Source organism: Palaemon carinicauda, chromosome 13 (genome assembly GCF_036898095.1).
Source record: "Palaemon carinicauda isolate YSFRI2023 chromosome 13, ASM3689809v2, whole genome shotgun sequence".
Lineage (NCBI taxonomy): Eukaryota > Metazoa > Arthropoda > Malacostraca > Decapoda > Palaemonidae > Palaemon > Palaemon carinicauda.
This window is the reverse complement of record NC_090737.1, coordinates 23,765,045-23,792,786: the sequence shown is the minus strand read 5'-3', so window position 1 is coordinate 23,792,786 and position 27,742 is coordinate 23,765,045. Positions and strand designations below refer to the sequence as shown.

Genomic DNA, 27,742 nt, shown 5'->3' with positions numbered 1-27,742 from the left:
CCAATTTCACATCTTTTACTCTCTATCGTACTACATCCACGCACATTCAAACACCCCAAAACTAGAGTGCGGGGAGCAGTCACTCTCCCCCCAGCTCCATCTCTTTGTCGATGTCTCACAGGATGTAGATACAGGAGAGGAGGTTCCTAGCCCCCTCGTCCCGTCCCTTTTAGTCGCCTCTTACGACACGCAGGGATAACGTTGGCGCTATTCTTGTTTTCATTGGTTTTAGTAGTAATATTAAGAATGCAAGAAATAATGTATACAATTTCATTTTATGTATGTATTTTCTTTTATAAGGTTCAGATGTGCAAAGTACAGTATCTAGAATTTTAAATCTGGCTATGATTAAATTGAGGAATCATATTCCTGATCAAATAATTGATTAGGTGGAACTTCAGAAATTTAAATTTAGTGCAAATTTTTTTCTGTTGAAGCTGATAAGTGTCATTTTGTAGTTATTCCTACACAGATACAAACTTCGTAATAATTTATAAGGGTTACTCCTAGTCTCGTTTTCTACGACCAGACAATCAAAGAAAATTAATTGCATCATAGAGTTGCTAAGCAACCACTGTGCATGCCTCTTGGGAAGCCTGCTCATAACTCTTGGTTGTTTCCACAACACTCCTGGTTGTGAAGTCAAGAGGACATTCCTCAACTCCCTCTCTACGATCGAGACTTTCGCATTCAACTCGCTTACCCTTTTAGAGTTTAGTGGTTGTGACTTGTGTGTCTTTTCTTTATTCACAGTCACTTGCATTACTGTTCATTATCTGCAAGTTATGAGCGAGTGCTTTAATAATTGTCTAATAAGACTCTGATGACCGCATAGGTAACAGCAGTAGGGGATTCAGCGTTATGAAGCTTCATCTGTGGTGGATAACGGGGGAGGGTGGGCTGTGGCACCCTAGCAGTAACAGCCGAACTCGATTGAGTCCCTTGTCAGGCTGGGAGGAACATAGAGAGGAGAGGTCCCCTTTTATGTTTCATTTGTTTGATGTCGGCTACCCCCCAAAATTGGGGTAAGTGCCTTGGTATATGTATGTTATGTAAGACTGAATTTGTGTTTTTGCCCCAGCCAGAATGGCTACCCTTGTGGCATTCTCATGAGGTGGGCAGACGTAGATCTGCATCCCTTTTGTCCCCCCTGCTTAGACAAGTGATATTCAATGAAATCACTGTGTAAGTAATGTAGGAAGTGGACATTCTTCCAATGAGAGAGATTCTTGTCACAGGAAACTAAGTGAGATTTCTCTCCTACTTCATCTCCTCCCAACAGGAGTAAAACAGAAAGGTTCCTTTCTATATGTTATAATTTGGTTATTTCAAGGTGCAGAAAAAAATTCTGCTGTTTGTGTGTGCATTACTTTGTGTAAATCCAAAAGGCCATTGTACAATAATAAAAAAAAAATGGATGAAAATAGGGAATTTAACCAATGCTGAAGTTCAATATTTTTTAACCTGGACTACTACAGTATAATCAGCTAAAACTTTTTATTTAGGAAAACAAAATGGTGAAGACAGTCTTCTGATTCTCAGCTCTTAAGATTATCAGTTCCTCAAAACACAAATTTTCCAGATGTTTCAAGTGATGGTGATGAAGAATATATTACACACTATTACTGCCGTAGATGCTACAGGTGGTTTAATACTCCTTGATCTTTGGATTATGGGGATATATTGAACAGTGCCTTCTTCAAATCATTCTAGTTTCATTTTACCACTTTCAATTTTGGCAATAAAAGATCGCACCTGTAAGAGAGCAGTAGATGAATTCAGAGTTCACATCAGTTAAATAATGGGGTAAATGAAGTAACAGTACTATTAAGACATAAATGAGTATCTAAGAGAGATGTGAATTATGAGAATAACTTCATCTCCCCAACATGTAAAAGATTTGCGAGCCTGAGAATATTAGGGACATGGTATACAGCCTATGTGATTGATAAGGTTGGGGTAAAATGGACTGATGGTAGATCCATAGTTTATATATTTATTTCAAATTTTATAAATGGCAGTTTTCAATTACTATTCTTGCTGATCAAATTTATGTAATATGGTATATTTTGGATACAATTTTTCCCCCTTAATCTTTTGTAACTTTATATGTTTCACATCAGTACTTGTAATTAACTACAGTCCAGTACAGCATCGGAAAATATTACCATAGAAATGCAATGTAAACAGCACTTTGGAAAATAGTCTTGGATTTTTGTTGTTAAACCGGAAATGGGCAAAGCTGCATTTTAAAAGGACTAATTATTATTAAAAATTATTGAATTGTAGAGAGGTTATAGCTTTATTGTAGAATCATACATAGGTGGCCATTTGAAAGGAATTCCATGTAGGTGTTGCCTAATCTTAATGTATACTTTGCAATTTTTCACAGCCAGGTGAAACTATGCAGGATCCCCTCGACAGTTGTAGTAGCATCACATGTGAATTAGGTCCAGATGGGAATGTTACCCGAAAAGAAAGAGAAATAACATGTGATATGAAATGTTCACTTGGACAAACTTACATACCACCCACACCTGACAGGTAAGTGAAGATTTGTCCATACTGTATATTTATTACTTTGACAAGATTTTTATGAAAGATTTTCATTACATTTATTTTCTATTAAGGTTTCAAAATGGTAACATGACATGGTTTAATTTATTTTCAATAACTGAAGGAAATGTAGCTAGTGAAAAAGTCATCTTTATTATGTTACAATATTTTTTCTCATGATCAGCAACACCGATAGATACAGTACTTTTTTATATTTTAGAATCTTAAGCAAAATTCCTATGCAAATCTATTAATTCATTATTGACCCCAAAAATGGAGTTTAATAGTCTCTAGAAACCTATTCTGAAGTCCTAGAGATGAAAGCAGTAAGAGTCGAGTTATGAATGACAACTTCGCATGCATACTTTTGAATCATTAGTTTAAAGGTTGCTTTTGAATGGCAAAGGCAAGGGATAGTGACAATGCCCTAGAGACTGACCGTATAGTATATACATATGATCAGCGACCAAGCCCCCTGTCCACCTCAGCTAGGGCCAGGCAATGACTGCCAGTGACTCCGCCAGTAGACCTATATGCTCCCCCAAATCCCCAATCCACGAATAGGACATAACCAGGAAAGCCCTAGTTAAGCAACTGTGGATGAAATAGAGCTTGCAGTGTCTGTAATCTGGGAAGCTTTGAAATGAGCCTTCTCTCTCGACAAACTGCTGGAGGTCTTTCTCAGAGCCTTAAAATGATGAACTATTTTAGAAAAGAATTATGAAATAAGTATTATATTGAGAGTAGCCAAAATAGTAGTCATTCCATGATCACACAATCTTGGCGAAGACTAGTGGTGGCTAGACGATTCTTTATGTCCTGAAGATTGGAATGGGGTGGCTGGTGCTAGTCTGGATAGCTTCAACAAGGATATCAAAGGATCCAAGATTGAACGTGGCAGCAGAACTACCAAGAAAATTCAGTGGCAGGCGTAATCACAGACAGCAACAAATACAATATTGGTGATTGCTAGGGTACCAAAACTGCAGGGGAAAATAGGAACAGGCAAGTGCATTGAAAACTTGGGTTCTAGAAAAAGAAAATAGTAAAATTCCCTGAAGGATATGTCTCTTCTTATTACTTCCTCCTGCTTCTGTCAAAAGAGCCTTGAATCTTAATATGGTCATTGATATACCTGGTAGACAAATTGGAAAATTTAGTGGGGGAGAAGGCATGGCAAAAAACCCTTCTCTTGAATATAGCATAAGCAGCAAGTCCTTCGACAAGTTGTGGATAACATCAGTAATACTGTACAATTTTTCGTAATACTGTACGATTTTTCTTCTTTTTATATAGGAATATGTCTTCAGGTACTCTGCAATGACAGCTGAATCATTAATAAGGTAGTTGGCATTGACAGGTATTGCAAGGGGAAAAACTGCACCCACCTTCCTGTCACAGAGTAGTCACTTTTGTCCTTAGGCTTAGGACTGAGAGGGGTGGGTTAGCTAGAAAATTTGATTTAAATGACTGGTTTGTATAGCTAGAGAAAATAAAAAAATTTTCTCAAACATATACGAATATTTTGTTCTTCAAGATAGGTGGGAGGAAGTCCCTTAGAACCAAACTGGTTGATTATTTTCTTTTCTGAACAATTCATCCTTCCTAATATCGTACATGAATGAAGAAGGCAACTCCAACATTCTACCAGCTAATCTATAAGGAAGTAGAAGCTGTTAGGTCTTCTGCCAGTACTGGCTTGAAAGGAAGCCAGTACTAGGAGACACACAACCTCTCCCTCTAACAAGGAAATGATGCTGACAGCATCAAACAAGGCACATCAAGAGACTTGCGACACTGGCCCATCCTACCTCTTGCCAGGAAGATGAGGGCCCACCAAACACTGGACAATATTCAGTAAATGGTGGTGGCCAGTGTTTCATGGATGCCTACAAATTCATAATAAACATATGCCTTTCATTTTACACCACAAAACAGTGTCAGCCCCCGGCTACTGAAATTGGATCAGGGGGGTCCTAAAAAGGTACTCAGTTATGTAACTCCAAGAGGGGAGCAAGAAAGAGATAGAAGTTCCAGTCATTCTACCTCTCATCAAGACTTATTTAGAGCATGATACCTAAGACATGAGGTATACTAAGACCTGTGATGGAGCTACCTCATTACTTAAATAAAATAAAGTGATCCTAGCCAGAGGGACCAGTGTTTGGGCAATTCCTTTTTGTTTCTGTGGAGGATAATTAGAAGGATACGACAGGCAACAGAACCCCCATTAACTCGGAAGTTTGACATGAGGAGGCTGAAATTCTACTTCATCCTTACTGATGCAGAAAAGAGAAAGATCCCTAGAAATACTCCTCCACTCTTACTGATGCAGAGGAGAGAAACAGTCATGAGGGAAAAGATCTCTAACACTAACCTAAGGAGGGCAGCATACTGTATCTCTCAAGGAGGATGGATCCAAACAAACCAAGGAGTCTTCTCTTCTCGAATTCTCCTGCTGAAGCAGAGAAGAGAAACAATCTTGATAGAAAACCCCTATAATAGCCTCTTCAGTTTAGCAAGAGTGCTTCAATGTCCCTTCAAGCATGAACTGTTGCCCCAAAGGAGGAAAAATCCAAAATACCTTGGAGCTTCTTTGGCAGAGGCAGACAAGGAATTCTGTGTTCTTAATGAAAAATGCTCTGATTGGAGAGACATGATCTTAACAACATTCATTATAGGTAGTGTCTCAGGACCTATCCGAGAGCTAGCAGAATGAGTCACCCTCGACTTGCGGCCACCCCAAAGTGCCCCACTGAAGGAACTAGAGAAGTGGACTAACATGTTCCACTAAACCTGGATGGTGTGGTACTCAGTCCCTGTAAAGACCATACCTGGTGCGAGTATGCTAGAAGTCTCCACAATATCTGGCTTACTGTCCCGCTGACCAAGACCCAGGAAAAAGGTCACCAGGTGAGCTCCATTACTCTCCTTTGGAACTGACGATTTGTGTGTAGTGTGGATCTGCTCACCTGCAACTAGTGACACCTGGGTCAAGTTCCACTTGAGGGGATGTGAAAGAATCAGTTGGTGGGTAAGCTCCATTACTCTCTCATGATAGATGGTAGTGGTTCTCTGAGGGTAAGGATATTCATATTCACAGCAGGAACAGAGAAGGATGGCAAAGTGTTGCCTGACCTACGGAGTCAGTGTTAAGTCCCTGCTAAGACCCTTACCTGTATTCAATCAAAGGAAAAAAACAATCCTATTGGTACTGTGAGGTCGTGTTCAGAAGCCTGGAGCATGAACCAGGTTGGCCCAGTCCAGGTTGTTAACAAGTAGAACCTATACAGTGGTATAGTATTGTTTGATTCAGAGGTAAAGAACTACCTCTAGAAAGAAAAATGCTTGCGTGAAAGACCTAAGGAAGCCCGAGTTACTTTGGTCAATCTCACCATCAGGAGTCTGTATGGTCACGGGCGAAGAGCTTCCATCCTCTGAAGGGGAGCAGCAAAGAACGGCAAACGCTAGGGGTTACCCCCACGTAAAGCACTTGCCAAGGTAGATCCGAGTACTCCCTGACCCTTGCAGCATACTCCGCGAGGATGATCCAGTGCAGGGGCAGAAGCAGCAGTCTTATTATTATTATTATTATTTGCTAAGCTAAAACCCTAGTTGGAAAAGCAGGATGCTATAAACCCAGGGGCCCCAACAGGGAAGATAGCCCAGTGAGGAAAGGAAACAAGGGAAAATAAAATATTTTAAGAACAGTAACAACATTATTTCCTATATAAGCTATAAAAACTTTTAACAGAACAAGAGGAAGAGAAATTAGATAGAATAGTGTGACTGAGTATACCCTCAACCAAGAGAACTCTAACCTAAGACAGTGGAAGACCATGGTACAGAGGCTATGGCACTACCCAAGACTAGAGAACAATGGTTTGATTTTGGAGTGTCCTCTTCCAAGAAGAGCTGCTTACCATAGCTAAAGAGTATCTTCTACCCTTACCAAGAGGAAAGTAGCCACTGAACAATTACAGTGCAATAGTGTCCTGAGACACTACCTATAATGAATGTTGTTAAGATCATGTCTCTCCAATCAGAGCATTTTTCATTAAGAACACAGAATTCCTTGTCTGCCTCTGCCAAAGAAGCTCCAAGGTATTTTGGATTTTTCCTCCTTTGGGGCAACAGTTCATGCTTGAAGGGACATTGAAGCACTCTTGCTAAACTGAAGAGGCTATTATAGGGGTTTTCTATCAAGAATGTTTCTCTTCTCTGCTTCAGCAGGAGAATTCCAGAAGAGGAGACTCCTTGGTTTGTTTGGATCCATCCTCCTTGAAAGATACAGTAAGTTATACTAACCTAAGGAGGGCAGCATAGAGTGAAGAAGAATTGTTTGGTAATCTCAGTGTTGTCAAGTGTATGAGAATAGAGGAGAATCTGTAAAGAATAGGGGAGACTATTCGGTCTATGTGTAGGCAAAGGGAAAGAACCGTAACCAGAGAGAAGGATCCACTGTAATACCGTCTGACCAGTCAAAGGACCCCATAACTCTCTAGCGGTAGTATCTCAACAGGCGGCTGGTGCCCTGGCCAACCTACTACCAACAAGGAGATGGCTGAAGAGAAAGATTTTACCATAGTATCCTTGGGCATTGCCCAGTCCAACACTGATAAACGCTTCGCCCGCTTTCCCTTCAGGGCATACTCATGCCATTGCATCGAAGACCACTAAACTCGATACACTGGGATGCTTGCAAACAGACATGCCCCCTAAGACGCACAGTGGGAGTGTGGATCAACAGCCGGTTTTGCCATGAACTAATTGAAGTAGGTGAAGCATTCATCCTTCCCTTGGCAAACTCAAATTTCTTGCTTAAATTCCATCATCAACAAGCATTCACTTAATGCATAAGCAAAAGAAAATTACCAAGTTTAACAGGAACTATCTGTACATATCTGTACATCCGTACACAACAGTGGCCGAAACAAAAGTTAGGGCTCTCAGACTTTGAAGAGAGTGGGGCTCTTCACCCCGTACTTACGCTAGTTGGATAACCGCCGTTATTCAACTCCAACAACTGAATCTAGCTCGTACTGACTAGATCCCCAATTTACTAGTCTATATAAAGGGACACCCTTAATATTTGTATAAACATTATAAGTGGCACATAAGCAATAATGTTAAAATCTTCCACATGAGTTTACCATTGTAATTAGTCTAAGAGATGAAAAAAAGTGTTAAAGCTTTCATTATTTCCCCACAAATAATGTCGTCCTCACAAATGGTTATGGATGACTGTATTGTATATTATCATATAAAAAATTAATCTGAATTGCCATCAAACTAAATTAATTCTGTCATTGTAGACATAAATTTTTAGATTAAAAACCTGAAAAAAAATTTATCTACCACAGCAGATACACAATTTACAAATCATTATCTCAAACATTATTATAATGACATTCCTCTGTAATTAGCTACATAAATTTTATTTCATGATTTAATTTAATCCTTTACAATTCTGTTCACCAATAAGATTTGATAAAAATTTATCTTTATAGCAAAGAATGTTGTGGCAGCTGCGTACAAACCCATTGTGTTGATGATGGAATTGCACACTCCATTGGTGAGCAATGGGACTCTGACGGAGACGTATGTTATCAATACAGCTGTGAGACTAGGGATGATATCTTAACTACGGTGGCCTTCAAAAAAGACTGTCCTTACTTTGATCCAGAATGTCCTGAAGAAGAAATTTACATGGATGAGGAAGGTTGCTGCAAGTTATGCAGAGTCAAATCAATACCTAAGAGTAAGTATAAATATTTTGTATGCAGAATGTCATTCATTTTTGGGTAAATGGAGTGCTAAAACTAAATCAGCCTTCATTTCTATAAACCTCCAGAGATGTTCTTATTGCTTCTCATAAAGCTTGGCTAATATCAACATTTACCACAATAATAGAGTAAAAAGACTTTAACAACTATAACCTGATATTTATAAAGAAACATATTTTAATTTGTCAAGTCCTTTATTAGTTACTTAGAATTTTTAATTGACTCTTGCAATGAAATATGGGCTCAAACCAAGGCTGTAATCTTGACACTAGACTATCCAAGAGACTTGAAGAAATGCGAGTACTCGTCAAAACTGAATGAATGGCAAAGGAACGTTCATCAAAAATTGAGGCACACAACTAACACCAGCACTACTGGAATCTGCATTAATACTGTTATGCTGTGCCATAATAAATTCCTGGTGCCTGTACAGAGACCATTAGCAATCACGTCATAGAGAAATTATTGAAAATAATATAAAAACATTGGCGAGTCAGCCGGCACTAATGCTGCTTGTGCCATAATTACTAGTACTGTAGGATTAACATCAAAACTTGGGGGTTAAGCAATGTGACACCAAGGCCAAAATATTTTCCTATAAAAAATATGTAAAAGTTGTATTGCATTAAAGGATTAGGTAACAAACACAGAACACACGTCATATCCGAACATATACACACTTGTATTAGTTCTAATTAATAGGTCCTTAATATGCATACATACAATGTCATTTCTATCTAAAGGAGGTAACTAAGCATATGCATGTGTATGGTCAAGTAAAGGTTTGTTTTTATAACTTGGTTCCGATCCCTTATGATTAAATTTTATGAATAGTCAGAGCTCAAATATATTTTTTTGCACATATGAGAAATATTACTTACATAGAATTAATTTTGTTTTACAGGTGACTGTAAGCCAAATGCCCTAAGTCCTGATGAGACTATTGGTGCCTTTAGGCTGACAGCTCGTGGAGTTGGTACCTGTAAGAATCCAAATCCTATCACTGGTCTCAATCAGTGTTCAGGACATTGCGACTCCTTTACAGCACCTGTCAACCAAGGTATGATATTTTATTTTTTTACTGGGTAGATAATTAGAAATTATTCCTGAGACAGATAAAGGTGAAAAATTAATTTATTTTTATAAAAGTTTCCACAGACCCCAGAAAATGAAGTCAAAATTGCAGATTATGTTAATTGTGATTCTAAAACAGAGCCTTCAGTTTCATAAATTTTACTGTTCACTAGGTGTCAAAGAAAATTTGACAAAGTTGGGTAACTAAGACATGTTAATTGTTACTGTGATCATCATACAAAACTATCTACTGAATAGATTTTTACCCAATGGTTCTCTTATTCCAGGAGGAAGACGCTCATCTTATATCTCCACTTGCTTCTGCTGCAAACCTGCAAAGTTTGAGAAGATTTTGGTTGAAATGCTCTGTGACAATGGCTATAAGTTCACCAGAGCTTATGATAACATTGCAGAGTGCAATTGCTTAAGATGTGAGGACAGCTTACCCGAGTATCAAGGGGATGACCCAACAGCCAGTTTTGAAGATTCAGATTTGGTGTCATTATATGGAACCTAGAATATCAGTTTTTCACTTCAGCTTTGAATCATTGTTAGGGAAGAAGAATTCTTCCTCTCACATGGATTCAACGCTAAATTTTCTAAATGATGTCAACAAAATTAAAGCACATGCCACAAATACTCCTGTAGAAAGAAAGGCTCAAGCAGACATCATTCACACCAGTTCATATTGGTTTACGTATTACCATATCCATTAATCAAACAAGATTTTCAGTAATTTTGAAAACAAGTTTTAAAATTTAAAGGAATAGGACACATTCATCATAAATAAATATTAACCTGTCTTTATTAATTGATAACATTCCTGGGTTATGAATATGTACCATGTACAGATGTATGATTGCATGAGGTAAATAGATTAACTGTTATAGAATCTTATACCTGTACGTTTGGTAAAACTTGAAAGTTTGCAATGAATGTTCACACAACACTTTAATTAAAAAGAAAAAAGTATAATTGCAGTTTCAAGCCTCAAGCCAGTGCATTCCACAACTTCTAGCAGGCTAAAGACAATGACCTACATTTTTTCTTTGGAAAACCATTTCCCACTGTTATCCATACATTAAGGGGTGGGTTACCCTATTCAACTGTCTGCCTCCCTCTCAATCTTCTCCTTTAGCAGGATTTGGGACCTTACTCCCTACCCAGCAACCATCTTCTACATGTGCCCACACCATCTCAGTCATGACACACCTATCACCTCTGTCATCTTTATAACAACTTATACAGTACTTGTCCTTTCATCATTTTCCAATCTTTCAAGCAATGATATTCCCATAATCCACTCAACATTCTCATTACTGTTTTCAAGCTTTCCTTCCTCTTTTCGTCTTGCAACCTACTTTACTGATCCATACGTTAACACTGGTGTTTTACTACTGTGCTATAGATAGTGACTTTTAGCTTGATTGGCTTTTTCTTATCACAAACCACTCCTGCTACTTCCGTCCACTTCCCCGGGCTGCTTTTATCCTATTCTCAACTTCAGCCTCACACACTCCCTCCTGACTTACAGTAGCTCCCAAGTACAGTATCTAAATTGTTTCACCTGTTTTATAACAGCACCTTTACTTTCATGTTTAGCTATCTTGTCCCTAGCTTCCTTACTAGTCACCATAATCATATTCTCATCTAAATTTACCCTCAAATTACTCCTCTCCAAAGACTCTGCCACTGCACAACCATTCTCTGCAAATCTTCCTCATTTTCTGCGATAATCACCAAATGGTCTACATATAGCAACTCCCACAACTCTTCATTTCTGATCTCTAATTCAACACATCCATGACTGGCACAAATTAAAACTGGCTTACTGCTGACCCCTGGTTTCTTTCTCCCCAACTACTGTTTTTACTTTTGTCATAGTTCTTTTGCTCATCTCTACCATTCTCAGCAAACTCTCTTTGACTCCTCTTCCTCATGCTCCAAAACATCACTTCTCTTGGGATTCTATCATAGCCCTCTTTAGCACAGAAGACCTGGTTTCCCTCTAGCCTCTTTCCCTGTAGCTACCTAACAATAAATATGGCATTCACAGTCCCTGTCCCTCTTCCACTAACAAATCCATACGGCCATAGACCAATTTTACAATCTCTTGTGTAGCAACCTCTCAAAAACTTTCAAACCTTGCTCTTATAGTTACCCATGTAGTTACCACATTCCATGACATCACCTTTCTTCATGAGTGTAGATATCATTAGTCTCTCCTCCCAGTCTTTAGACACTATTTCTCCTTCCCATATCACTATTAATAAATCCAGCACCCCCCCCCCCCCCTGGATAAATTAGTATCTTGACCATTTCAACTTGAAACTAATGGACCTGGAGCTTTACCATATTTAATTTTATTCAAGGCACACTTCACTTTTGTATTCCTTACCTCCATCACTTCCAACCAAATTCTTGTATATAAGTACACTACAGTACCACAATTTTGTCTTCTGCATCATCATCATATTATAAAAATATAATGCTTGCCAACTAATGATTACATATACAGTCCTTAAAGGAAGTTGTGGAATGCATTTACTTTTCAGTTTAAAATGCATTCATGAAAGCTCCACTTATATTAGGCAGTAAACATCAAAAGTAAACTTACAAAAGCCATGTTTTCTGTCCACACAGGAAACTTTTCATCCCGTAAAGTGCATTTAATTGATAGGATTGTATGTTAGTTGTGGGTGCATGTATTTATATGGATATATGTTCTTACGAATGAAAATGATAGTCTACGAGGATGGAAAGTCTGCATCTCTAAAGAAACACTACTCGTGTAGAATTTTCCCTGAATGGTATTGAAAAATGGCATCTTTTTACCACATCAAAAACCAAGCTCACTAACTTTAAAAAATACATTTCACTATACTGTATATCAAAATTGCATAGTTGAAGTCTTCCCATGAACACAGTTTAAAAAAAATTCAACTTCACATTTTAACAAAACATTAATTAACTTCATATCAACTGTTTAAGAAAATGCTTATCCCAGTAAGGATGACGTTAAGCGCACACGTTAGTTACAATTACCCCTCCACATTTTGTCTTTTCAATTGGTGATGTGTCCTAACGGAAAAATTCATATTATACTTAATTCTGCTAAGAACACAAAATAACTGCATCATGTAATTATATTCTTTTCTGATATTGTAAATATACTACAATATTTGTATCAGGTATGCAAGGAATCATGGTAATCTGAAAAAAAAAGTTCAAAACAATTGAAATTACTTGTAGAACTGGAGAGAGATAAATTATAAAGCACAATATAACAAAAATACTTTCCCCTTCAAAAAAATTTTTGGGAAATAAGTGAACCTGAAACAATTAGTCCTAAGTATTATTTTCACATCCTATGCTCTTCCCCAGGGTAAAATTTTTTTTAATGAATAAGGATTTAATATTGAAATTAACAATATTTTACTTCGGAAGTTTGCACAATTTTACCAATATAAAGCAAAACATTGAGCACATGCAGGAGGAATTTTGACATGTAATACTGGTATCTCAATGCAGAATATAAAAAGGTTTTGTTGCTGACGACACGGCTTTAACTTAAAGGTATTTCTCTTCTTTGATGGATACATTCCTGATGACTACTTTCACAAAGGCGGCCAATTCTTGACCTTATGATTGATCTCCTGATGACGACCCTATTTTCAAAGGCAATTCTTCATTGTATATAGCTAGATTTAGTGACATTGCAATACAAGAAAATTATAAAAAAAATATTGAGCATTCAAAAAAGTACAAAAAAATATCATGGATGCCAAGAAGTGCTTGGGCCAATAAAAGGAACAGTAATTAGAACATTGTTTATTTAACCTATTTCCCCACCGTAGGCATAATGTGCAATTAGTGCAATGTAAGTTTTACTAGGGAAGGGGTGTATTGCAGCCACGGTCCAGATATACCAGGTCAGCCAAACAGCGTACCGATTTTAAGCCTCTCCTCCGCACCTACGTTATCTGAGAGGGCTTAGTGTTGGTGAGAACCATTTAGAATGTAGACTTATCATACCGAAAATGACAAATTCGGAGGTAATATGATTTTTTCATAATAAAATAAATTTTTGAACATACTTACCCACTGGTTATATAAGAATGGCTATAGTCCCTGGACGCTCCGGCAGAAATTCAAAAACTCGTGGCAATCGCAGATATGCCAGGTGTACACTAGCGCCCTGGCGGTAGACAGGCCAAACTATTCCAACCAATTCAGACCTTCCATGCCCCTTGGTCTCTAGAGGAGAGGGTGGGATTATAACTTATATAACCAGCGGGTAAGTATGTTAAAAAATTTATTTTATTATGAAATTGTTTTTAAACATAAAACTTACCCGCTGATTATATAAGAATGGCTGATTGACACCCTTGGTGGTGGGTCAGAGACGGCAACATAATTGGAAATTCACTTAAGAGTTAAGTATAACCACTTAAGAGGTTCATACCTGATAAGGAAGCTAACTTCAATGGTTCTCTGTCTCATTCTGTCTGCTATCCTTACGAGATCCAGCGGTCCACCCAGGGGGCTGAAGATCTCTAGGAGCTGTCAAACAGTGCAATAACCTATAACTTGACAGGACCTCAACTAATACCCTTGTTCTGGGCGCTCTCAAGGAACAAAATGACCACCTGACTAAATCAAAGATTGCGGAAGATTGTCGACCAATCTTCACATACAATCATAAAAACATATATAAAAGTTCCAAGAGGAGAACAGGGGTAATAGGGATTTAGGGAAATGTAGTGGTAGATGTTTCACCTACTACTGCACTCGTTATAAATGATCCCAAAGTGTAGCAGTCCTCACAAAGAGACTGGATACGGTATAAGTAATGCAAGGCGAATACAGGATTACCCCTTCAAAAGGCTGTATGCACAATGCTTTGCAGAGAACAGCTTTGTTTAAAAGTTACAGAAGTTCCCACAGCTCTAACTTCATGAGTCTTTACTCTTTCGACAACTTAAGGTCTGCCTCACCACAGTGTGAGTGAGCCTTTACAATTAAAGTCTATAAGAAATGATAGGGCGTTTTAGACATAGGTAGCGCAGGCTTCTTGACTGCGAACCAAGGAGCCTCTGAATAATCTCTTAACTCCTTTAGTCCTGTCCAGACAAAACTTCATCGCTTTAACCGGACAAAAAACTCTCCTCAACTCTTCACAAACCATATCCGAGAGAATAGTGATCTCGAAAGATTTAGGCCATGGATGAGAAAGACGTTTGCTTATGACCAAGAATCCAAGTTGCAAGGAACATATGGCTTATCCATTTCTGAAGCCCATGTTCTTGCTAAAAGAGTGAACTTCACTGACTCTCAGCTGTTGCGAGACTTACTAAGAAAAGGTCATCAAAGTCTGATCTTAAAAAAAGAAGCCGAGTGTAAAGGCTCGAATCTGTCACTACCGCAGAATTTTAAAACGACCTCTAAATTCCAGGCTGGCGAATCTTGCTGACGCTTCTTAGTCATCTCAAATGATCTGAGACGATCTAGAAGGTCTTTATTTGATAGATCCAATTTCCTGCGTCTGAAGACAGCTGCCCGCATACTCCCGTACCCCTTGATGGTCGAGGAGGAAAAAATGTGCTTTCTTCTAAGGTCTAAGAAGAATTCGGCCACTTGTGTTGTAGAGTTACTGAATGAAGAGACTGATTTAGCTCGAGACTGATTTAGCTCTACACCACTCCCTAAAACCTATTTGGGCTGCAAAACGTTGAGGTAAAAGTCCTTTGTACAAGCAATAGCCTTAGCTGCCTCCTTCGAACAACCCTCTAGATCTTAGGGATTTTCCGAAAGACTGAAGGCAGCCAGACCTAAAGCTTGATGGTTTAAAACAAGACGTTCGCAATCCTGACGCGGGGAAACGGTCCGATGGCATGCGTCCAGCATGCTTCCAGCATGGGCCCAGCACGAGTCCAGTATGGTTCCAGCATGCTGCATATGCTCAACATGCCGTGAGGGAGAGTCAAGATCTATACCGCCTCCCGAAACGCATCTAGATCAGTCGCAAGGAACCGATATCGAAGCTAGGCTTGTTGAAAAGTAGCATCAACAACGTGAATCTCATGCTGTGAGGTTAAGACCTGATCGCGTGTAACCAGCGAGTGTTCAATATACTTTAAGCCCAAAGCTTGACGCGAGGGAGCGTTAGCTGCGCGGCCAGAGTCGCGAAGGAGAGACAACAATCTGTCTATACTGCTGTGAGAAAAAGACTTGACTGTATGCGTCTAGCATGTGACTAGATTGCCGCATGCGTTTGCATTGCCGTAAGGTGTCAGCGTTCTGTATGCGTTCACCTTGCCGTGAGGTTACAGTGAGCTGTCTGCGTCCCGCCTGTTGCAAATCTACAGCGTGCCGCGAGGAGGCGACAGTACCGCGTCCGGTCAGTGGCGCAAAAGAGCAACTGTTTGTCTATCATGACGAGGGGAAAAAACCTGACTGACCTTATCAAGCATATGTCCAGGCTGACACATGTGTCTAGGTTGCAGTGGGATTTCAGATTGATCAGTTTGCCGAGAGCTGTCCGTGTGTAGCATGCGTCCGTATGAGCGGTAGTCGCGTGTCCCGCAGAACGCGAAGGTGAGACAACTTGTTGAAAAGATCAACTTTGACTGTTAGAGTCCAGCATACGACCAGACTGGCGTCTGCGACTGCGTGAGGGAGAGACCAGACTGGCGTCTGCGTCTGCCGTGAGGGAGACTAGACTGCCACATGCGTCCACCCTAACGCTTTCCGTAATGCGAGCTGACCGCTAATAGGAAGCGTTGCAGAGTATCGGAGAACTACGCTGTCTGATACTATCAGAAGACCGTTTTCTTGATCTATAGCTGTCCTTAGATTCTTTTAGGTGAAATTTTTCCACCCGAGAATCGTAAGCGCCAAAAAGAGATGAAATTGACCTCTTTAGCTCAGACATAACATACACTTGCAGGGCACCTGTGCGCTAACTCAAGCGTGAGCGATCGCTGTGAGAGATCATCAACTGTAGTCCCGTGACCGACCTGGGAAAGTCCTTATGACATTTCCAGCGTGCCTTGTGCGCGACCTGAACGTACCTAATGCTGCGAGATATCGTCCACAGTAGTCGATGGCCTCCAGAGGAAAGTACTCGACATTCCCCCAATCTGGGGGAGGAGAAGACGCGTGAACAGAAGTAAACTGAGCACCTTTTCCCCTGATGAACTACGAGTCTTACGCGATTTTTGGTGCCGACACATCGCCTTCTTCCGAAAAGAAAACCTCCGGCGAACATCAGTTACTGCAGGATAGGTTATTAGGAAATATACAACTCATGAAAGGTCTAGGACGTATTGGTTAGTGTCAACCAAGTCTAGGTTTTGCGTCCTTCGACGAGGACGAACGCTTTCTTCTCGGAAAGTGCATGAGAAAGGTTTGTATGCGACTTGTCCGACTTCCGCCTCTCTCGTGGAAGAAAAAACGCTCGATTGCTTTCACCTTAAGCATCGCGACACGCTTGCTGCGAGGGTAAGTCCTGTTCGTGCACGTTCATGACGAGTAACTTCCTAGTCTAGCAGAAAGGCAAAACGCCATCCTCGTCAGGGAACTGCGTCCCATTACGCAGAAAAATGTCACAAGATCCGTGATGCCATAGCGATGATGAACTGATCGCTTCAAGACATTCAAATTTCGCTTTGCATAAGAGATTACGTCACATGGTTGTAACGTCATAGTTCGTCAATCGAAGGCGAAGAAAACACCTTTACCGAGAGCGAATGTCTTGGACTGCATCGACAGGATCGCTCGGTGGAACATACGTTTAGCGCACAAGGTCCGCGATATACCTTAGCCTTCCGACATTCCTTCTCCCAGGGGTTGGGAAGAAAGGAAGAGGTGTCGGGCTAGGAGTAAGACGGACACGAACGAACATATCCTCCAGTGCACTGCGCTATGTTTACGAGCCACTGAACATTTGCGTTTTTAACTATATCACATTAAATCATAAAAGATCAGCCCGTTGTGGGAGATATACTCTTACGCTCTATTCTCATAAAGGCCTTAATGCACTTCCTGCTGTTGCAGCTGCAGGCGCTGCTGCACCAACCTCTACAGTTAGGTTCGTTATGCTGCATTGAGGACGCCTTATTGCACTGACCTATCAGCGCTGTCTCTTTGCACTGTTACTCTACTGGGAACGATTTAATGTTTATTTATTTTCTTATTTCCTCACTGAGCCCTCTTTCCCTATTGGAGCCCTTTGGGTTAAAGTATCTTGCTTTCTCAACTAGGGTTGCAGCCTGGCTAGTAATAATAATAAAATAAACAAGACACCCCTTCGACACACCTAGCAAAAAAACTCTGAAGTCGAAACGAGGAGCAGCAGGTACAAAATAAAAGGGAAACTCTTCAGAAAAACTCTCATGAGTTTCTGGAAGTCACTCCCTTCCTCCTACAAGTCTCCATCCTAGGTAGAGAAGTCTTGATTCCTAGGAGTCAACTCCTTAGGATTCTGAATTCTGACCTCACTGCTTCGAGGTTTTAATTTTAACTCTCCCAGCCAAGAATTAGCCCAGCAGGCCTTGCTCTGAGAACATAATATCCTTCTAGTTAAGATTTATTTCTTAATATAGCGTCTGGCGCAACAATGTTCCAACGCTAGACGTACATGGTCATGTAGACATCAAAGTCTATCGTCATGGGTAGCGTAGCGTCTGACTGACGCTGCCGCTCAGCTCCGCTACCGCTCTGGCCCACTACCGCGTCTGGCTGACGCTGCCGCTCCGTCCCGCTACCGCGTCTGACTGACGCTGCTGTCTGTCATGCCGCTTGGTGGCATGCTCTGCTGCCTGGCGATCGTCGGCGCGCCTGGATAGACTGACACTCGGCGATATGAGCGGTTGGCTGACGTTGAGAAGCAGGTACTCGAAGCGATGCATCCACCTTCTCCCGCCATTGAACACTGCGGCTGGTAGGCCGCCTGTGCGACAACGAGTCATCACCGAAATAGGCAAGTCACCTGTGTGACACCGCGTCAAAACCGGAATCGTGACACCCAACCGCACTGCCAATGGCAGGCTGATAAGACTGCATAAACGAAGATAGTTGCTGTTTCATGTCTAACAGCAAAGACCAATTAGGATCAATCTTAGGCGACACGCGTGCAGCATTTTCAAACACGAACCCGCCTTCTTCGTCGATTCCATAGCGCTCCCCACTTTCGGGAGACGAACGCCCTTCTGGTGGAAGCGGCGGCACCACGTCCACGCTGCATGAATCGGAACACACTAAGAAGGATTCTAATTTTGTTTTCAGCTTTGCTCCTGATGTGCGTCCTCGATTAATGTTAGAAAACACTTTCCCCCCGCTTTACCTATAGCGAGGGTGAGCGTTCTGGGGATCGACAGAAAACGCTCGAGGGGACTTCTGTTCGGGTCTTACAAGAAGGTAAACGCCAGGCTACACCTCTCGATTCCTTTCGCCGCTCGACTTAACTTCTCCCCTGGGTCCGGGAGCTTGAAAGAGGTCTAAGGCTAGGATAACAACAGGTCCGAACAGAAGCACCCTCCACTGAATTGAATAAAATTCACTGCACTAATCTAGCACTAAAAATTTGCATTTTACTCTTTGGTAAAAATGATAATTTCATAATTGTTTAAACACGCTCTCCAACAAAATGATCCCCGTAGAGAGAGACTTACTATTCTGTCAAGGGTTTGAATGGGAATGCAAAAGTCACTGAATCCCATATAAATGCAACAAAATATTAAATATAAAATATTAACATATTACCCGAATAGGAATAGAATATATCTAATTCATATATTCAAACCAACCCTTATATTAAGGGGTTCCAATAAAAGGCGAATTATCACCAGTAACAATTGGAACGTCTATAATTATTATACGAAAAATTCCAGTATTCCAAAAACCAATAAGTAAGGGATTTTGACGAAGGAAAAATCTATTTCTGGGGAGAGACCTGTGGCGCCCGGCGAAAAGTCCTTCTTGTATACCTTTTCTGATAAAAACCTTCCAATTATACCAGAGAAAGATAAAAGCATGGAATGCTGAGGTTACAACCCTCGCGCGAGCACCTTTTGGGTGTCGTGTATAAAGCAAAGGCGCGTGAAATCCACTATTCACAGGTTGTCTTCCATTTAGTTAATTCCTTCGCCAAAGGGATGGGCCGATACAGAGGCCCTAGACACATCCCCATCGCCGCACCACCCACGCCACGACGCGAGCGCTATCTGAACAACATCCTTCTTTTTGGAATTCAAAAGTGTTGAATTGTTTCAACGATACACAGAACCGTGAGTCTATATCGATTGTCAAGAATACTACGTCGTATAAACATTAACTGCACCGTAACTTTTTTTAATCTCTGATTAAAGAAAAAAAAAAAAAACTAAAAGGATCAATTAATTGCAAAATAACATGTTCCTTTTATCTATTACAATTTAAAACTAGAGTTTGTAAGAAGAATGTATTCATAAAAATCGATACAAAGAGAAATTGTAATATCGCAACGATAGACTGAAAACTGCGTAGAATAAATAATCTGAACGCTAGTTAATCTTTGAAAACAGATTGAAGATTATCCAAAGAAAAAGTATAAAAAGGACAAAAAAATTTCTTAAAATGACAAAATCCTTTAAATTATGACTTAATACTTCGTAAGAAAGTATTCACTTATCATTCTTTGTAAAAAGCAAGTCAGACTTTTAGCTTACATCATAAGGCTGTGACGTCATCAATGGGCGAGATGTTTACATCTCGCCATTATGCTTTCGTTAGCTTTAAAATAGGTTGAAAAATTTGTAATCCTACCTTTTAAGTTATAAACACGTGATCACAGATCAAACAAACAAATAAGCGAATGCCAGAACCCGAAAAATAGAAGTACATCACCAAAATATTGCTAAAATCCAGGTTAATCACGAGTGAACTCCAATACTTGTTGCTCGCGAGAGCGGCAGAAAAGGTCTGAATTGGTTGGAATAGTTTGGCCTGTCTACCGCCAGGGCGCTAGTGTACACCTGGCATATCTGCAATTGCCACGAGTTTTTTAATTTCTGCCGGAGCGTCCAGGGACTATAGCCATTCTTATATAACCAGCGGGTAAGTTTTGTTTAAAATTGCATTTTTCCTAACGATACAGGGGTATTACTTTCGGTGAAGCTGAAAGGACGAGCCATTAAAACTTAGCGAGGGTTAACTACCCATCCTGCTAGTTAGCAGGGGTGGGGGGTATGGGGGTGTCTTGCTACCCCTCCCACTCACACACCTGTGATTGCACACACACCTGTGATTGCACACACTTTGCTGCGATAGGACTTCAAGGAGAACAGGGTTGGCGGGTAAGTATGTTTAAACAGGTAAGGTTTGTTTCATTAGGAAAAATACAAATTACCTACGAATTTGTCATTTGTTCCATTAACTGGAATACAAACCAACGCTATTTATAGGGGTGACTTACCCATTGGTGGGTGGACGTCCCTGCCAATCTGGCTTTTTGGCCTTACCCAGGGTACTCAATGTTGTGCAACAATAAGGAGACCTTAACACTTCGCTAAACCTCCTAAGCATGGTCAACGGCCTACCCAAGTTGAGTGTGGTGATAAACTAGCATTGTGACTGTCCAGGTAAACGTTGTTCCGAGTCTTGCAGGAAATAACTCCAGACCAAGACATTCCCAATACCACCTCACCAGGGTAAGGGGACGCAACAGTATTGGAACAATACTATATTACACAAGGGAGCGATGGTTTACCTGTAGAGGTTTGAGGCCAGCTTGTGCAGAGGTTCCAGGATGCTGATTTCCCCAATAGAGGGGAGGATGAAGAAAGAAAAAGAGCCAGACATTAATTTTCATTCTCTCAGACTAAAACTCGGATAACCAATGCCCTCAACCTTCTGCTACTTGTCCAATAAGGAGCTCGAAGTACTAAACCAGCTCTTGTGCAACCACAACAGGACCGATAGAGAACGTATCGAGGTTCCTATGGGTCACGTCTTGCAGAAAAAATGCAGTGAACGTAGTTTGGCATTTCCACATACCCGTTTGTAATACCTGCGTCACAGAGTAGTTCTTTTTCGAGGCCAGGGACGTAGCAACGCCCCTGACATCATGAGCTCTGGGACGACGTGTTGGAGGAGAGTCGAGATTCTGGGCAAAGTCAATAACTATGCGAATCCATGCAGGTAGTTTTCTTCGTGACCATCCTCTTGGTTCTGCTGTGCTTACGAAGAATGAGGACACTCTGGGCCAGGAACCATTCCGTATAATGCCATAGTGGAGCTATGAGGGTCATTGAAAGATTGACCAATGTTCTTGTCTTGTTGAGAACTCTTATCAAGAGACAGAACAGTGGGAATGTGTACACGTCGATATTATCCCACCGTTGTTGGAACACATCTTGCCTGAGAGCCTTGGGATCTGGGACTGGGGAACAGTACAGCAGGAGCCTGAAGTTTAGGGCCGTTGTGAGCAGATCCACAGTCTGAGAACCCCACAAAGTCAGGACTTCGTTGGCTACTAGATGATCCAAAGATCATTCGGAACCCACTTCCTGTGATGCTCTGCTCAGATTGTCGGCGAGCACATTCCTCTTGCCTGGAATGAAGGGAGCTGACAGTGAAACCGAATGGACTTCCGCCCATCTTAGTATCTCTACTGCTAGATGGGATAGGGGCTGCGAAAAAGTAGTTCCTTGCTTCTTGATGTAAGCCATTACCATGGTGTTGTTGCTCATCACCACCACTAAGTGACCAGCCAGGAACTGGTGGAACTCTCGGAGGCCCAGAAAGATGGACTTCATCTCTTAAGAGATATATGTGAAGGTACATTTTGATCTTTGACCAAAGGCCTCAGTGGTGCACCACGTGGGGTCCCCACCCTTCCTTTGATGCATCCAAGAATAGCATCAAATCGGGAGGAGGGACAAGAAGGTTGACACCCTTCAGCAGATTCTCGTCTGCCAGCTCAGCTACCATCCGAGGTCCATCTTTTCCTGTGATGCCATGGGAATCAGAGTCTGGGGAATTGGAGGCCTGATTCCAATTGGACTTCAAACGCCACTGGAGAGATCAAATCCTAAGGCGACCATTAGGAACCAGACGGGCAAAGGATGATAGGTGACTGATTAGAGAGCCACAGCTGGGCTGGGAGTTCTTTTTGTATGAGGGAAGGTCTTCCTACTTTCCTTAGCCTTGCTATCCTGTCGTCTGATGGGAAGGCTTTGTGCAGATTAGTGTCTAATAACGTGCCCAGATATACCAGTCTTTGAGTGGGAAACAGGGAAGATTTCTTGAGGTTTACCATGATTCCAGATCATAGCAAAGCCTCAGAGGTTTGTCTCGGTGCTGAAGAAGGGTTGCCACCAAGTCTGCCAGGATCAGCCAGTCATCCAGGTAACGAAGGAGACGGATACCGAACCTGTGAGCCCAGGATAACACTAGGGCAAACACTTTTGAGAAGATCTGGGGTGCTGTGCAAGGGCCGAAACACAGCACCTTGAACTGGTATGTCTTGTTGTCAATGTTGAATCTCAGATACTTCCTTGAAGACAGATGGATTGGGATCTGGAGGTAAGTGTCCTTCAGATCTACTGTGCACATGAAGTCCTGAGGTCTTGTCGCTAGTCAGACCATGTCTGCCGTCTCCATGCTAAACGAAGTCTGTTCGACAAACTTGTTCAGAGCCGAGAGATTGATGACTGGTCTCCAGCCACCAGATGCATTTTTCACAAGAAAAAGTTGACTGAAGAAGCCAGGGGAACCATTGAGGACCTCCTGAAGAGGCCCCTTCTTCAACGTGGTCTAGACTTTGGCCCGAAGGGCATGCCTCTTTACTGATCCCATCGCAAAGGAGCTCACAAGCACTGGATTCTTGGTCCGTGGAGGGAGAGATGAAATGAACAGGACGCGATACCCTGAGCGAAACATGGACACCATCCAGGATTCAGCCCCGAGCTGCACCAACCTGGTCCAGCAGCTTTGTAGATATCCCCCTAGAGAGAGCTCTTGGGAATAGTCTTAGAGTCCATAGGTTCCTTCTAGGAGGAAACAGGGACTCCAAGGGGGAAGGTCTAGATGTAGTGACCTTCTCAGAAGGGAGAGAATAAGGTGCTGTAAGTAAGACTATGTTCTCTCCTTGAGGTCTTTCCATTGGTGACAGAAGGGGAAAGTCCTACACTGACTCTTCCCTTTGATTGCCTCTGGATACGGTGGAAGAGGCATTGAGGGGCCGAAGCGATGGTGAAACCTAAGGGGAGGTTTCTACCCTAAGCGTCCTGATCGGGGTCAGCTTCACTCTTGTTAAAGGGCCCTTATCAGGAGATCCCCTCTTCCTCTTCAGGGAGAAAGAAGCAGTCGTGGTCCTAAGACCCGGATCGGTTGAAACCGCTGGGGCTTCCGACGGACGTGAAGGAAGCATGGGGACGAAAGCTTGAGTTATCACCCAAACCAGGGTGTTGAACCACAGCTGCTTACTCATCGAAGCGCTCTCCGCAATATCCCCTGAAGGGAGAGAGGATGAACGGTCCTTCCACGGGGTCTCCAAAACAGACGATGAGCATTTAGGGGCTGTAGAAGCAGATTCCCTTCTAAATGCTTGAAGCTTAGGAATCCTGAAACTTGCCCCCTGCCTCCTTCCCTGGCAGTTGCGACCTTACGAGCAGGCGATTTCCGATGTGGAAGCCCTTCCCGCGTTGTCAGCGATTCTATCGTAGTGGTAGCATGATGAGAAGTCGAACGCGTAGGCGATTCAAGAGCAATCGATCACTTAGGTGGAGCATTAGATGTTGGTCATTGTCGCTGGTCAGGCGATCCACACGGAAGTGACGACGCAGGCAATTCATGTATAACCACATGCTTAGGTGGTACAAGAGAAATTGCTCCTTGACGTTGGTCAGGTGATTCATGAGCTAGACGCGTTGGTTTAGAAGTAGTTCGAACCCAGCCACTGAAGGGGGCAAGCCAGCCTCAACTTCGTGCCGGTCCCAAGCCCTGGTAAATGGGGAGGGTTGGCAGCAGGAAAGGCATCCGGCCATTAAAACTTAGTCAAAACAACTATGGTCAGTGAATATAAGAATGAAATTAATGCTAGGGCGTTCTCCTTAAGCGACACGTTAGGACCTCGCCTGATCCCTCCGAAAAATCGGCAAGGGCTACCCAGTCATGGGCGGGCTGGGTTAAAGAGGCAAGCTCAGAGGAAAATATCTGAGGAGAGGATGAGAGTAGCAACTCTGAATGTGGGGACAATGACTGGAAAAGGGCGAGGAGAGGGAAACCAAAGCGAAGGTGGATGGACTGTATCAAGGATGACCTTCGATCAAAGGGATAAACCGGTGATGTGGTGTAGGACAGAGGTAGATGGAGAAAGCATCGACCCCACATAGAAGTGGGAAATGATGTAGACAAAGAAGAAGCAGCAGCAGCTGTAGTAGTAGTTCAATGCCGAAGGTCAGGCAATTCACGCACTGAAAGTGATTCACCAGTAATCAACCGCTTAGGTGGTACATGAGAAGGCGCTCGATGACGAAGGTCAGGCGATTCACAAGATAAACACGTAAGCAATTCACGCTCTGCTGGACGATGGCGAGACTGTCGAGTTGGAGAGCGTTAGGCAAGAGCCTGGTGAGACGTAGAGTGACGAGACAAGATCGGAGACGGAGGCGAAGGTCAAACAGTTTCTTCCGAAGAAGACTGAGGAATGGAGGTGAAGAGACGTCTATTAGCCGAGGGGGCAAGAGCACCCTGAAGGCGAAGAGGAGGACGGACACGGCGAGGTCGCCTGCCGCTGACACGACGATGTAGAAGTGTGTGATCAGCAGGCTAATCGACAGCAGGTCTCCGAAGAGGAGTCTCTATGCGAGACCCTTTACTCAGAAGAGAAACTCTCATCGGAGAGACATGACACGGACTTTGTTTTCCCCCCCGAAAGATGATCATCAGGGGAAGGAGCGAAGACCTTGGCAGCAGAAGATGGAGGAGCAGACACTGGCAGAAGCATCTGGCAGGCCAGCAGAAGAACTCTCCTATGCCACGACATTGATGACGGATAAGGAAACGTCCGAAACTGATGCGTGCTGAAGGTCAGCACCCTGGTGCAAAAACCGCTGCAATGCCTCCTTGGAAGGTTTACCGGGCAAACCCAATGACGACCAGAGCTATAAAAGAGGAGAAAGAGAAACAGCCTTACTCAGGAGGGAGAGCCGGAGCAACCCCACTAGGTGAGGCAGCACCGTTTCTCAAGGACCAAGGTTGGCCAGGAGTTAATTGGCCTACTCTACTACTCATCGGGCCCCCTGAGGAAGCCGTCCGAGTATAAGCTTCGGATGAAGGTTGGGAGGCGGAGGAAGAAGGGGATGAATCCCGCTTAGGCTACTTCTTCCGTCTAAGCCCATACCTTTCCCAACTGGGAGGAAGACCACTCCCGACACTCACTACACTTACTATCTTCGTTACGGCTCTGTCCTCTGCAGATGGGGCAAAGGCTGTGGGGATCCATCTCCACAGCAGACATAAACTTTCCGCAGGTGCAGCCTTAAGTTCCCGAACAAGTCCACATGGCCATAGAACACAGCTCACACACGCATACACTGAAAGAAAAAGCAAAAACGTAGTTAATGGCAGTCCAAAAATTGGAGAAGATGAAAGTCAGTGGCAACCAAACTCCATCCGAGCCAAAAGCAAAGTGTTCACAATCACAGGTGTGCAAATGGGAGGGGTAGCAACACTCCCACCACCCCGTTAACTAGCGGGATGGGTAGTTAACCCTCGCTAAATTTTAATGGCTCATCCTTTCAGCTTTGCCTAAACCCCTCCTATAAATGGCATTGGTTTGTATTCCAGTTACGGAACAATTAGGGTTTTACCCCATATACACTTGGGTGCTGAGTGGGTTTACAGCCCTAGCACCAGGCAATACAGCCAAAAATCCATTCTAATATTCCAACAGAAAGTTCACATTTTCAGGATTATAAAATATTTCATTGACCAAGGTACCACTGTTAAAATTTGTTTTCTACTAGTTTCTGTGTACTGTACAGTAAAAGTTCAACTATAACATTACTATGAAGTTTAATTGAAAATTTCAGAAAAAGTCCTGATTAACAAACATACATTGTCAATTAAATACCCAGGATAGCTTAGCCTTGCAGTGCAAGTGCAATGGGGAGGTCAGTCCAAAGTCAAGGGACAGCCGATCTGATACCTGCAGGTGAAAAACTCTTAGTCTAAATCACTGTCCAATCCTTCTTAGTGTTCTTTGCTGTGAATACTCCACAAAGACTTGAATCATTTTGAATGGTGATTGTTAATGAGAAAGCTTCCTAGTTGAATTAAATGCAAAACCCGGGAGAGGTAAACAGGATATCTGCTCACACCCGTTGCATGATCAGAAGTGGTGATTCCTGGTGGAGCGACAGGGTAGTACTGTAGTAATCTGTTGGTTTGCAAGGAGGATACCACATGAGTGCAGAGTGATCTTGATCACCTTACATCACTCTCCTATCATTCTGTTCAAAAATTGAGCCAACAGAACACATTTTTGTAAACAAACATCAAGGCTAGATAACTAGCATATGACATGCATAGACAATTATCAAAATGTTCATTAAATTAACAGAATCATAGATGGTTCTATCATTAATTAACAAGAACATTTTTTTAATCAACTGATGCAATTATATCTTAGGTCATTTGGGACTTGGTGTGTATATTATACATATGTAAATGAATTACAACACAATTAAATTGAATTAGAAGCCAAGTTACTGCAGCAAGATCTAATGGCAAATGTTGATTGTGCAGGCAAGTACTGTAGTAGAAAACAAATTTTAAATTCAAAATTACATTTATTGACTTGGGGAGCAAAGTAAGGGGTAAGAACCTCAATTGCAGCTTTACTTGTGTCCCTTGCTAGTTACAAGGTCTTAAAAATGCCATAGACTTCTAGACCTGCATTATGCTGTAATAACGTTTTCTTCCACATATTCTTAATACAGTATTACCTAACGTTTCCGAGTAATATTAAAATCCTCAACCTAATTCTTCCACCTTGTAGCAAAATAATTTGGATCCGATAGAATGCTTAATCACTCATGATGCTCTATATATAGCACCTTTATGATTTTTTTTCTTTTTTACCTATATTAGCCTTCGCTAACAGAATTCTGATGTCAAATCTGGGTTAGGATAGTTCTTCTCGTGTTTTGTTGTGCACCTAAGTCTTTGTGCAAATAATACCTACCTTAAATCCTTTTACCTCTAACTCTTTACAGCCTACCTTGTACTATACATTTATTGCTTTTGGATGACTTAAACAGTTGAGAAGAGGTTTCTTG

The 27,742-nt window shown here is 41.9% G+C and overlaps 1 protein-coding gene and 1 long non-coding RNA gene across 4 annotated transcripts in view; one reads left to right on the top strand and one right to left on the bottom strand.

Moving 5' to 3' along the window:
• Positions 1–10,476, top strand: part of LOC137652219 (hemocytin-like) — a 298,302-nt gene extending 287,826 nt beyond the window's left edge. Inside the window, 4 exon segments of the mRNA XM_068385448.1 lie at positions 2,393–2,544; positions 8,067–8,317; positions 9,247–9,402; positions 9,704–10,476. Of these exon segments, the coding sequence (XP_068241549.1) occupies positions 2,393–2,544; positions 8,067–8,317; positions 9,247–9,402; positions 9,704–9,933 (789 nt within the window). The 3' untranslated portion in view covers positions 9,934–10,476.
• Positions 223–27,742, bottom strand: part of LOC137652221 (uncharacterized) — a 42,501-nt gene continuing 14,981 nt past the window's right edge. Inside the window, exons 1-5 of one of the 3 annotated variants that reach the window (XR_011046222.1) lie at positions 9,863–9,957; positions 9,683–9,748; positions 9,224–9,390; positions 8,097–8,248; positions 223–1,755 (exon numbers count right to left, since the gene is read on the bottom strand). This is a non-coding gene — a long non-coding RNA (uncharacterized lncRNA). Of the gene's footprint in view, positions 1,756–8,096; positions 8,249–9,223; positions 9,391–9,682; positions 9,749–9,862; positions 9,958–27,742 lie in introns of those variants that run through there. The other 2 variants (XR_011046223.1, XR_011046224.1) reach the window with 2 other exon arrangements.